The sequence below is a fragment of the Cnephaeus nilssonii genome (genome assembly GCF_951640355.1).
Source record: "Cnephaeus nilssonii genome assembly, chromosome: 7".
Classification (NCBI taxonomy): domain Eukaryota; kingdom Metazoa; phylum Chordata; class Mammalia; order Chiroptera; family Vespertilionidae; genus Cnephaeus; species Cnephaeus nilssonii.
In genome coordinates, this window is record NC_137078.1 from 74752163 (window position 1) to 74764847 (window position 12685).

The 12685-nt window shown below is 53.9% G+C and overlaps 1 protein-coding gene across 1 annotated transcript in view; it reads left to right on the forward strand.

The window, feature by feature from the left end:
• The window catches only part of CFAP57 (cilia and flagella associated protein 57), a gene marked incomplete at its 5' end in the record, with an annotated part of 60224 nt that overhangs the window by 30073 nt on the left and 17466 nt on the right, over window positions 1-12685 (forward strand). Inside the window, 5 exons of the mRNA XM_079776567.1 lie at window positions 405-595; window positions 5101-5274; window positions 6247-6405; window positions 8727-8870; window positions 11893-12009. Of these exons, the coding sequence (XP_079632693.1) occupies window positions 405-595; window positions 5101-5274; window positions 6247-6405; window positions 8727-8870; window positions 11893-12009 (785 nt within the window). The remainder of the gene's footprint in view (window positions 1-404; window positions 596-5100; window positions 5275-6246; window positions 6406-8726; window positions 8871-11892; window positions 12010-12685) is intronic.

Genomic DNA, 12685 nt, shown 5'->3' on the forward strand with positions numbered 1-12685 from the left:
GCCTGATCTACTGTCCCAGACTCACCATGTACTTGTGGGGAGCTCTGGGGAGTCACCTAACCTCACCAGGCCTCAGTTACTCCTCTGTAAAATGAGGATACTACTATCTATTTTGCACACTCAAAATCGATAGATGTTTCTTCTTAGCCCTGAACCCCCAAGCTTCCCATCTGCACTTTCCTCAAAACCTTGCTTCCTAGGCAGCAAAGAGAAGGGGATTTGGCTGCCTGATGAGATGATGGAATTGTGGTCAGGAGAGGAAGACAGGCAGGCTCTGGATCTTGGCTTTGGAGGCAGATGTTCTAGCTGGTGCTGGAAGCGGGTGGAAAGCACCCAAGGCTCCTAGGTGTCCCTGAGGTTGGTGCCACTGTCTCACCTTAAACACCTTCCTTGCTTCTCTTCAGAATGTTGCAACAACCAAAAGTTGCTTCTGGAGTATGAGAAGTACCAGGAATTGCAGCTCAAGTCCCAAAGGATGCAGGAGGAGTACGAAAAACAGCTTCGGGATAACGATGAGACCAAGAGCCAGGCCCTGGAGGAGCTGACCGAGTTTTATGAAGCCAAACTACAGGAGAAAACCGGCCTTCTGGAAGAGGTACTCACAGAAGCCAAGCTGTGCCTCCCTCCCACAGCATGGCCTGCAGGCCCGGCCTCTGAACAACCCAAGAGCTGTGGGAAGCCTTACCTGACCTCCTCCCCCAACTTCCTTTCAGCGTGTGTGTCCTTCGACCTCTGTTTCATACATTTGTTTGTCTGTAGACCAGGGGACTCACTGAGCCAGGGGGCGCTCTGGTTTTGAGACTAAAATTCCTTGGACAGACTAAGTGCATGCCTATTTCTATCTTAGCTGTACCCTCAAGCCTTAAGAATTGGGGACACCCCCGGGTCCGGGTGAGGCCGCGGGCCCCTGGATCCGGGTGAGCCTGGCCCCGGGTCCGGGTGAGGCCGCGGGCCCCTGGATCCGGGTGAGCTTGGGTCCCGGGTCCGGGTGAGGCCGTGGGCCCCTGGCTCCGGGTGAGCTTGGGTCCCGGGCCCGGGTGAGCCTGGCCCCGGGTCCGGGTGAGGCCGTGGGCCCCTGGATCCGGGTGGGCCTGGCCCCGGGTCCGGGTGGGGCGCCGCGGGCCCCTGGATCCGGGTGGGCCTGGCCCCGGGTCCGGGGGGGGCCGCGGGCCCCTGGATCCGGGTGGGCCTGGCCCCGGGTCCGGGGGGGGCCGCGGGCCCCTGGATCCGGGTGAGCCTGGCCCCGGGTCCGGGTGAGGCCGTGGGCCCCTGGATCCGGGTGAGCCTGGCCCCGGGTCCGGGTGAGACCGTGGGCCCCCGGATCCGGGTGAGCCTGGGTCCCGGGTCCGGGTGAGGCCGCGGGCCCCCGGATCCGGGTGAGCCTGGGTCCCGGGTCCGGGTGAGGCCGCGGGCCCCCGGATCCGGGTGGGCCTGGCCCCGGGTCCGGGTGGGGCCGCGGGCCCCCGGATCCGGGTGGGCCTGGCCCCGGGTCCGGGTGAGGCCGCGGGCCCCTGGATCCGGGTGGGCCTGGCCTCGGGTCCGGGTGGGGCCGCGGGCCCCTGGATCCGGGTGGGCCTGGCCCCGGGTCCGGGGGGGGGGGGCCGCGGGCCCCTGGATCCGGGTGGGCCTGGCCCCGGGTCCGGGGGGGGCCGTGGGCCCCTGGATCCGGGTGAGCCTGGCCCCGGGTCCGGGTGAGACCGTGGGCCCCCGGATCCGGGTGAGCCTGGGTCCCGGGTCCGGGTGAGGCCGCGGGCCCCCGGATCCGGGTGAGCCTGGGTCCCGGGTCCGGGTGAGGCCGCGGGCCCCCGGATCCGGGTGGGCCTGGCCCCGGGTCCGGGTGGGGCCGCGGGCCCCCGGATCCGGGTGGGCCTGGCCCCGGGTCCGGGTGAGGCCGCGGGCCCCTGGATCCGGGTGGGCCTGGCCTCGGGTCCGGGTGGGGCCGCGGGCCCCTGGATCCGGGTGGGCCTGGCCCCGGGTCCGGGGGGGGGGGGCCGCGGGCCCCTGGATCCGGGTGGGCCTGGCCCCGGGTCCGGGGGGGGCCGTGGGCCCCTGGATCCGGGTGAGCCTGGCCCCGGGTCCGGGTGAGGCCGTGGGCCCCTGGATCCGGGTGAGCCTGGCCCCGGGTCCGGGTGAGGCCGTGGGCCCCTGGATCCGGGTGAGCCTGGCCCCGGGTCCGGGTGAGGCCATGGGCCCCTGGATCCGGGTGAGCCTGGCCCCGGGTCCGGGTGAGGCCGTGGGCCCCTGGATCCGGGTGAATCAGTGCCCCTGGGTCCGGCCGAGACCAAACCAGAGGGAGTCGGACCTGCATTACCACCATTTGTCCACCATCCAGAGCTGAGGGGTCAGTGCCGACATGTACTCATAGGGAACTGGTGGACATTGATATTGGGTCTCAAAAGAACTGTTGGTCCAGAAAGAAACTCACTACAGACTGATTCATTTGCCTGTCAGCATAACTATTATTGCTCGTCGCACATTCAATTCTTATAAGTATATCTCTAGTGACACATGATTTCGCTCATCTAGGGGAAATGATGAACAACATAGACTGATGAACAAGAACAGAACCAGGAACAAGGAGGCATCAATCGGACTATCGGGCCTCAGAGGGAGGATAGGGGAGGGTGGGGGGAGGGGGGAGAGATCAACCAAAGGTCTTGTGTGCATGCATATGAGCCTAACCAATGCTTAAGTTCAACAGAGGGTTGGGGCATCCATGGGGAGGGGTGTGGGATGGGAATGGGGGGATGAGGACAAATATGTGACACCTTAATCAATAAAGAAATTAAAAAAAAAAAAAAAAAGAATTGGGGACACCTTTCTAGAAGAAGCTTATAGAACCTGGAGAGGAACAAGGGCCCGGAATGATGGGGAAGGTGGCTGTCTGAAGCCCTTTAATAACTTCTGTGTCTTACAAAATGAAGTCATTCCTTTGCTGGCTTAGCAAAGACAAAGAGTGTCTTGTTGGTTTACCAGCCTGAGTGCTGGGTGACCAAGAAAAATAAAACATGAGGCCTGGTTCTCAGGTAGGCGAGAGAGGCGGTCACATTCATGGCCACTCATAAAGGTCTGCACGCAGATGAAGGGCACCGACCACGTTGGCCTGGGAGGTCAGGGAAGGAGCTCACGTGATCCAGGGGGAATGTAAGTTACATGACCAGGAGCCTGGGAAACGCAGGAGTAAAGGGCACCCAAGCAGAGCAATGGGGTAGATGCTCAGGCACTGTGGGTTGCCAAAATACCTAGTTTCCCAAGATGAAGAGAAAATCGAGAGAGGCCAGATGGCCTCCTTTTGGCATGAAATGGTGGCAGGTGGTGTGCTGAGAGTGAGGGGCAGGAGAGTCATGAGGTATGGAGTAGTTTTTGAAGAGAACAGTCAGAGCTCTGCCTCTAGGGATATTGAATCCACCCAGAGGGGAGAGAGGCTGGCCTTCCTCCTAGCACCTCCCACACTGATCACAATGCATTTCTTCTTCTGAGTCAATAAGATCTCAACTCAGAACTTTCCTAGGAGCCTCCACCTGGCACACCATCCTAACTCACCTGGCTGGGCTGCTTTTATGCCGTAGCAACATCTACCAGAAAAAGAGCAGGAGTTTGTGGGCCACTTAAGGCTTCAGGCAGAGCTGGCCTTGCCAGGCTTCTGTCTGGCAGGGGTGCGGTAACGTGCGATGGGCAAAGAGAAGCCTGCCTTAAGAGGCTATTGAGCCCAGTTTTCAGATCATCTTTTCTCTCTCAACCCTGGAAACACACAGTCAGGGATGGTACATGCAGCCTGGGAGAGTGAGTGCCAGGATCGGCCTGGGAGGGAAGCAGTCAATGCTGATATAATTGGAAATTTCCACCTCTTGGTGGCAGTGAGCAACGAGGAGTCATGCCCTAGTCACTTGCCGAACTCCACCAGGCAGAGCTCGTTTTCCCAGCATCTGAGCTCTCTGGGCTTTTACTCATTCAGCACCAATTATGGACCCGATGCTGTGCTGGCTGTTCACAGTGGTGAGCAGAGAGATGTGGTCCTGCCATTGAGGAGCTTCCATTCCAGTGGAGGGCTCTGTCAAACAGGCAATTCCAATATAACCAAGTGATGGCCGAGTGGCAAGAAATGATGGCTGAGTCAAGAGCTAGGAGAGAGTTGCGGGAAGAGGGCTGAAAACAGAGGGACAGCGTGTGCCAAGCCCAGCAGCTGAGGAACATGCATGTTTGGGGGAACTGAAGTTAGGTTACTCTGGCAAGAGCTTGGGGCGGAGTGTCAGCTGAGGCTGAGAGGTGAGCTGGTGCTATAACTCATGCACAGTCTTGTAGACCCACCTCAAGAGTCTGGACTCTATTCTGAGGACAAGGTGAGCCATGGAAGGCTTTCAAGTTGGAGGTAGCATGATCAGGTTTGTGAGTTAGAAAGCTCCCTGTGAGTAGAGAGTGGGAACAGACGGGAGGGAGGCATGACTGGAGATGGGAGACTGGTTAGGAGGCCGAGACAGCAATCCAGGCAAGTGGCTTGGGCAGTGGTGGAGGCATAAAGGGAAGTGGATGGATTCAAGAACCATGTGGGAGGTGAAAGATCAGGGTGGACTGGATTAGGATCTGGAGGGCAGAATTAAAGGTTCACTCATTCATTCAGGTATTTTCTGCAAACCTGCTGTGTGCTGGTATGTGTTGTACACTGGGAGTTCAATGGTGGGCATGATCGACAGGGTTTCTACCCTTGAGGAACTTCCATCTAATGGAAGAGACAATCAAATAATTTCACACAAAAATATAAAATCACAAGTATCCTAAGTTCGGTGAAGAAAGATAGAGGAGGCCTGGGTGTCCATGTGAAGGCTAGAGGTAGAAGAGGGGTTGGGGGTGTTGGTAAGACAGTGGTTGAAGTGATGGGGCCTGAGGCCTAATCTGGTAGGAAAAGAAGGGAAGGTAGAAGGACAGACAGGAAGAATGTGGAAGCGTCAAGGGACCCATGGCCTCGGTTTCCATTTCTGTAATAACCTCAGTCTCCCATTCCCCACGCGGGGCCCCTGTGCTCATCTCGCCCCAGGCTGTCTTATCACAAGGTGTCCTGCGCCCCTTCTCCCCGAGCACACACTCTCCCTCTCTCTGAGCCAGGCGCAGGAAGATGTCAGGCAGCAGCTTCGGGAATTTGAAGAGACCAAGAAACAGATTGAAGAAGATGAAGACCGAGAAATCCAAGATATCAAAACCAAGTATGAGAAAAAGCTTCGGGATGAAAAGGAGTCAAACCTTCGGCTCAAAGGAGAAACAGGCATCATGAGGAAGAAGGTATCGGGCTGTTCCCGCAGAGGCCTGGCGGGGGCAAGGGCAATACTGCAGGGAAAGCGAGGGGCGGCGGGTGGACGGCCGTGGAGCCTGCCTGAAGGGCCTCCCCTCCAGCAAGTGGGTTAGGAAAGGAGCGTGGCCTGGCCTCAGGGTTCTCTCGGCTCTCCTTACCGCGTCCTCCAAAGGGGTAACCATCGGGGCTTCCCCTTCTCTTCCCAGGGATAGTGAGGTTCACGGTGGTGCTGATGGGCGCGCTCTGGGCGTTCATCTATTGGCCAGTAGGATTTAGTCATCAGAGCTAACCCCCCCATAGGAATGGAAATGAGGTCTTCTGGAGGTGAGACGGCTGGCATTCACATGGAGGTGTCCTCAGGCTCCTGGTGTAGGGAGTCCTGGCTGGCTCCAGTTTAGACTCCATGGGTGGGAGACGGCTTGGGGATGTAGGATGCTTAGTTTACAGGGCTTGGCCAGTGTGTTTAGCCACTGATGGTCGGGGTGAGGAGGGACTCAGTTTATAGATCCTCATAGAATTGCCACAGTTTTCCCAAAATGTGTAGTGATAGAGAAGACAAGTAAGCAAGCCCGCGTTCCTTCCTATTAGAAATCACGCTACTACAAGTCAGTCTGGGGACCATCATGTCTTCCCTCTTGGACATGGCTAAGAAGACTCACCAGTTAAGGCTCAATCTTTGTGACCCCGATGAGGCTAACCTTTCAAGGCCGGTGTGGTCATGGAAAACTCTGGGTCCACTCGGGGAGCTGGTCTCCAGAGCCTCCCAATGAAGACAGTTCATCCCCGCTTAAAGGGATGGAACTGGATCTTATCAGACTGAACACTACATCCTCCGTTTGGCCTGGGAAATTCCTGACTGTCCCAAATTCTGATGGGGAGCTCTTTACATTCACAGACAGTTGGGAGGAATGGAGACAGTTCAAAGCCGTTGATGTCTTTGTTGTTGCCATTTGTATCTTTAGTTCAGCAGCCTGCAGAAGGAGATTGAGGAGCGAGCCAATGACATCGAGAGCCTGAAGGGAGAGCAGATGAAGCTGCAAGGAGTCATTAAGTCCCTGGAGAAGGACATCCTGGGCCTCAAGCGGGAGATCCAGGAAAGAGATGAGACGATTCAAGATAAGGTGAAGGCTCATCTCCTGTCCGCCCTCAACTGCAGCCTAGATGGACCCCATCAATAAGGACAAAGTCCAGGAGAACATATTTATTTAACTCGATGAGGGATAAGCAGTCAGTAAAGTACCTACTGTGTGCTTAGCACTGGGCTAATTGCTGTAAACACATCACATTGAATTCTCCCAGCAACCCCAGGGGCCAGGAGCAACCCAGTTGTAAAGCTCAGGAAACTGAGTTCCAAGTGGTTAAGTATCTTGCCCAAGACCATACATGTAGTAGGTGACAGACTTGGGATAAGAACCTGAGTCAGCTGACTGCAAGGCCCCTGCTCTCCACTGCTCCAGGTATCCGGGGGGGCCATCCCCATGGACTGGGGGCAGCTCATTGCCCCATTGCCCACTCAGAGAGGAACTCCCTGGTGTTGGCCCCATAATTGCTGGGCACCCCAGAAGACTTGTATCACATTTTAGGATACCCTTTCTCACAAAACACTTAGAAGACAGACCCATTATATTTTGTAAAACATACCACCTCAATATCCTCCTGATTTTATATCATTATCCTCATGAGCAAATCCAGGCTCTACCATTACTGTCAAATGTTTGAGAACGCATGGGTTTTAGCCTAGTTAGCTAGGTTCCAACACAGGCTCTTCTATTATCAGCCAAGGGATCCTAGGCAAGTTCTCTAAACCTTTGTTTTCTCACCTGTGAAATGGGGCCCCCTCAGGGCATCTGATGGGATGAAATGACAGTTTCTGCATGTAATTTCTACATGTGAGTGTTTATGTATTTATCTGGGCATTTTTTAGAGGAGGGTTTAAAGCTCTCTCCAGATTCTCAAAAGAGGGTGAGGGGTTGACAAGAAAGAGGTTAATACCTTCTGACCTAGAAAATTACATCAGCCTCCTGACCAGTCTAAAGGCCTTTCTTCCCACCTCCCTGCCACCACACTCTGTAATTATGTCACTCTCCCTCTTAAGATTCTTCCCTAGCTCCCCATGGCCTATGGCAGGGCTCAGCAAACTTTTTTCTGTAAAGGGCCAGGTAGTAAATAGTGTACTCTTTGCAGGCAGTATAGTCTCTGTCACAACTACTCAATTCTGCCATCCAAATCAGCCAGAAACAACCCATAAATGAATGGGCTTGGCCATGTTCCAATAAAACTGTGGAAACAGGCAACAGGTCAGAATTGATCTGAGGCCCGTAGTTTGCCAACTCCTGGCCTCCTGGATAAATTCTGAACCTTTTATCCAACACGCAAGACCCTTGCCTCCTTCACCTGCTTCCCTCCAGCCTCATTCTTCACTTTCCCCATGAACCACCGCCTTATTTTCAGCACCCTCAATACACACGCACCTTCCACGCCTTCTTCTGCAACACCTGTCACCGCGTAGGGTACATTGGTGGACACACCTGCTTCCCCAGCTAGTGTTTTCTCCTTAAGGGCAGGGTCTGTGTCATATTTTTATTTAGTATCTCAGACCTTAATAAAAGGTCTTCTTTTGGTAAATGTTTGATGGATAAATAGACCTACATTTTGGTGACTGTTGCCTTGCAACAAATTACCCCAAAACTTGGTGGTAAAAGCCAACAACTCTTTTATTATGCTCACAGGTTCGGTGGGTTTGGAACTAGACATGATGGCTTGTCTTTGTCCTCAGTGTCTGGGGCCTCGCAGGGCCTCAGTCAGGGGGACGCAAGCAGCTGGGAGTGGGAAGATCAGCATATAAGGTGGCTTCTTCATCCTCATGCCCAGCCCTTAGCAGGGATACCTGGGAGGCTGGGATCAGCCAAGACCATCCACCAAAGCACCTAATGTGTTCCCCAGCCTGGAGGTCTCAGTGCAGTGGGGCTGCTCACCTAGCACATGGCCTCCCCCAGAGAACCGGTGGCAGCTGCTTGGCCTTTTCTGACCTAGCCTGGGAAGCCACACAGCATCATGTGATCTACATGCTGTGGGTTACAAGCGAGCAAGTCCAGCCAGATGCAAGGGGAGGAATCAGATCCTACCTCCTAATGGAGGAGCATAAGGTCGTATTGTACAAGAACATGTGGGACAAGAAATGCTGTCGAGGCCAGCTTTGGGAAACCGTCGGCCACAGCCTGTGCTTGAGTGAGTGAGTGAGTGAGTGAGTGAGTGAGTGAGTGAATGCACGCAGTCCTGGCACGGAAGCCAAGGAGTCAGAGCCACAGCCTTTGTATCCCCAGCGAGGAGAGCTGTCCGTGGCCTCCTCAATCAGGGGGGCACAGGATGGATGTTCTTTGCCTAACAGGATCCCATATCCCGGGCCTCCTGACACCTCGCTTTTCTCTCATCTCACCTGTAGGAGAAGCGAATTTATGACCTGAAAAAGAAAAATCAAGAACTAGAGAAATTCAAGTTTGTGCTCGACTACAAAATAAAGGAGCTAAAGAAGCAAATAGAACCTCGAGAGAATGAGATCAAGGTGATGAAGGAACAGATTCAGGAGGTGAGAAGGCATCTGCCACACCCTGCCCTCCCCAAACCATAGCCACCTGTCCGACTATTCCTGGGTGGCCTGGAGGGACAGAAAGAAAACTCTCTTCACAGTCCCCCCTTGCTCCCACGTGTGTGCAGAGGATGCCACAGAGAAGGCCCAACCAGGTGTTCAGTTGTGCAAGAGCGAAGTGCATTGGGATTTGGCTTTCGCCCGTCCTGGGGGTGGACTTTGGCCCTACCAGCACCTCAAGGTGCGTGCTCTGGGCCCTCTAAGGGAAACCGCGGCTTTGGGGCCTTAAGCCACCAGGGGGCGATGTGTACTCAGCCACCAGCCTTGAGCACCGGAAAGTACACCCCTCCAACATTTTTTTCTCAGACTGGAAATGTTGGTTCAGGCCCTATGTAAAGCCATGTTTGGACTTCATCTGATAGGAATGGGAAGTCATCAAAGGCTCTTGTGCAGGGGAGTGGCATAATTAAGTGTGTGTTTTGGAAAGCAAACAGGATGAACGTAGCTAGGAGATTAGAAACAAGAGCAACTGGAAGAGGGCTCCTGAGAGTCCAGTGAGGTACAAGTGTCCCACGATCCTCCCAGGGGCTTAAGGTAGAAGTGTAGAAGTCTTCTTGGTCCTTCCCTTCCCTTAACCCCTATATCCAACCATCACCAATGCCTATCTGATCAATCTCCAAAAGCTCTCTCAAATCCAATCCTTCTTCCTTTCTGCTGCCATCACACTGGTCCAAGCCTCCATCATCTCTGGTCTGGACTTGACTCCAGCCTCCAGTCTACTCCCACATAGAGGCCACAGCGAACCACAATGGTGTCCCATCCCATCTAGAATAAACTCCGAGCTCCCTACTGAGGCCCAGGAGGCCTCTATCTGCCTCTCCAGCCTCATCTCCAGGCTCCCTCCCCTTCTCCAGCCCACAGGCTTTCTGACAGTTCTTAGGGTAAGCCAAGCTTTTCCCATCTCGGGACCTTTGCAATGCTGTTTCAGAGGTTCCAGTTCTTCACATGACTGGCTTCTTTTCGTCTTTCAAGGTCTCAGCTTATAGGCCACCTCTTCAAGGAGGCCTTTCCTGACCACCCTATGCAAAATGACCTCCTGCTCCCCCTCCATTTTCTCTAATTGTGCTGAGCAAGGATAACAAGTAAAAGGGTGTCAGAGAGCATTGGTGACCCAACTAGAATTGGATGCACAAGAGTTATGGTGGAGAAGGCAAAGCCCTTTCTCTAGGAGGCCCAGGAAAGAAGCCAGGCATGGGATCAGTCCAGGGCTAGGGCAGTCCAGAGAACATATGTCCTTTTGGCAATGACTTTCTCCCTGGCCTCTGGGATAAGGAAGGATGTCCCCAGCTGACCAGAGAGCTGCCTCCTCTGGGCCTCCTGCCATTCTTGAGTGACTTCAGGGCCCAAAAATGGTAGCCAGAGAATATGAAAGAGAGAGCAGAGGTCCCCCTGCCTGGAATCAATGTGCTGCAGGCCCCTGGAGATCACTGCCCGTTTCTCCCTCCTCCTTGCCATATTTGTCAACTGGATTTAAGACTTAGTTGGTTACTTCCCACCCCAACATACCTGAGAGCTTACTCACTTCCCTTCAGTAACTGCGCCAACCATGGCATTGATTCTTGGCAGGGGATGTGCCCGAACCTGGGGAGCGATCAAACAGAGGCCCTCCTACCCCACCCTGGTACCAGTTGCTGCCAAGGCTGATAGCTGGCCTGACTCCTTCCTCGAGGTCCTTTGACCTCGAGGATTACCTCGGGGGGGGGGGGGGGGGTGTTTCAGAGACACATTTGGGCTTCTCTGTCTATACAAAGTGCTTTCAATAATGAGGATAAAGTTCTTCTAAAACCTGCCCTTTAGTGTTCACAACGTGAGTGTGGCTCATGAGGACCTCCTGATGCCCAGAAGGTGGCCAGGAGCCTTGAAATCTGAGCAGAGGGCCGGAAATAGACTCGAGGGGCCACTCCATCCAGCCATGAACAAAACCAGTGAATGTCCCAGCCCCCTAAACAGTGAACCTCTCTGTTAACAGGAACACTAGGGTCCACCAGATTTCGTGTGAAAATGAACTTCACTTCTCCCTTTGGGGAGGAATTAAATCAGCTGAGAGCTCAGCTACTGCTGGTTTCACTCTAATCAGAAGCTCCAGGTGTCAGTCACATCTTTGGTCACTACAACTGCAGCAACTAATAAATCTTGCAGAAGCTCCTGTGGGTTCTGCTTTTTCTTTTGAAGATGGGACACTCTCCTCAGTTGTACTTTTTAAGACCTTTTCAACAGAGCGGTGAGGCGGAGGTTCCTCCTCAGCTTCCTCTTTCCTGTCTTATGCCTTTGTCTGGGGATGCCTACATGCTGGTCCCTCCAAACTTTCTGCTTTAGAATCGATTCTGATGAGTTGTGGCCCCAGAGGGTCAAGATTCACTCACACAACGTCATGAGGTAGGCAAGGAAGGTGCTTCCCTGTAGGACCCTGCCTCCCGGTGGAGTTGAGGTTCCAGAACTTGAGAGTTATCCGTTCATAAGGAATGTAAGCGAAGAAGGTAACCAGGCAACTAAGAGGGGAAAATTCATGGCCCAGCTATAGAACACGTGATCTGGGTTAACATGTCAGCCAAGGGGGTGGGGGCTTTAGAGGAGACAAGGAGTAAGAAGAAAGGTTTTTTGTTTGTTTTAAATATTTTTATTGATTTTAGAGAGGAAGGGAGAAGGAGATAGAAACATCAATGAGAGAGAGTCACTGATTGGCTGCCTCCTGCACACCCTACTGGGGATTGAGCCCACAACCTGGGCATGTGCCCTTGACAAGAATCGAACCCGGGACCCTTTAGTCCGCAGGCCGAGGCTCAATCCACTGAACCAAACCTGGCAGGGCAAGAAGAAAGGTTTTACTCCAGAGGACAGGTGGGAACTAGAAAAGACATGTCCTGGTTATCAGGGGAGACATTCCCACGGAAAGACTTCGGTTCAAACCTAATTTTCATTCTCTCACTTTCTTATTCTTGACTCTGCTCCTTGTTCTCTGCAGATGGAATCTGAACTGGAGCGTTTCTTTAAGCAGAACACGCAGCTGGAGCTGAACATCACAGAACTGTGGCAGAAATTACGAGCCACTGATCAGGAGATGCGCAGAGAGAGACAGAAGGTGTGAGGATTTTCAGCGTCTGGCGGTTCTTGGATTCAGGATCTGGCACCTGCCTGCCGTGGGCAGCTGGCTTCTAAGAGGCAGAGCCAGCCCACTGCTAAGACACAGTCCCATTTTAACTTGCATCCTTGCTCACAGCCCTGCCAGATTGCAGGCCCATGCAAATTCACATGACTGAACCCTCCTGAGACTACACAATGACTTTGGGTAAAGTGACCCGAGGGTGGGAGACCAGTTTCGTGTGAATGCCCTCAGCGTTGGCTTGTTTGTCCTGGGAAGGAGCATGCTCAGAGTCATTTGTAGTCAGTGCTTAAAGGCCTTGACTATCAAATCGATGCTGCAGCTGGGAGGACCTCAGAGATCACCTATTCTAGTCCTTTATTTGTAAGAAATAAGGAAAGCAGTGCCAGGAGGATTAGGAAGTTAAGAAACTTCACCTGGCACCCATAGTTCATACAGAGCCGAGAGCCAATACTGGGAGCCAGGTCTTCTGGCCCTGGGCCAGGACTTGGCTGCACTTTCACCCACTGGCACAGGGCACCCTGCAGTGCTGCTTGGATCAGACTGGATTTTTCCATTCCCCACAGTAAGTATTGGCTCTGTACTAGGTAATGCTAGAAGCTGCTACAGAGCTACAAACATGAACAGACACAGATCCTGCCCTTCCCAAACTGAA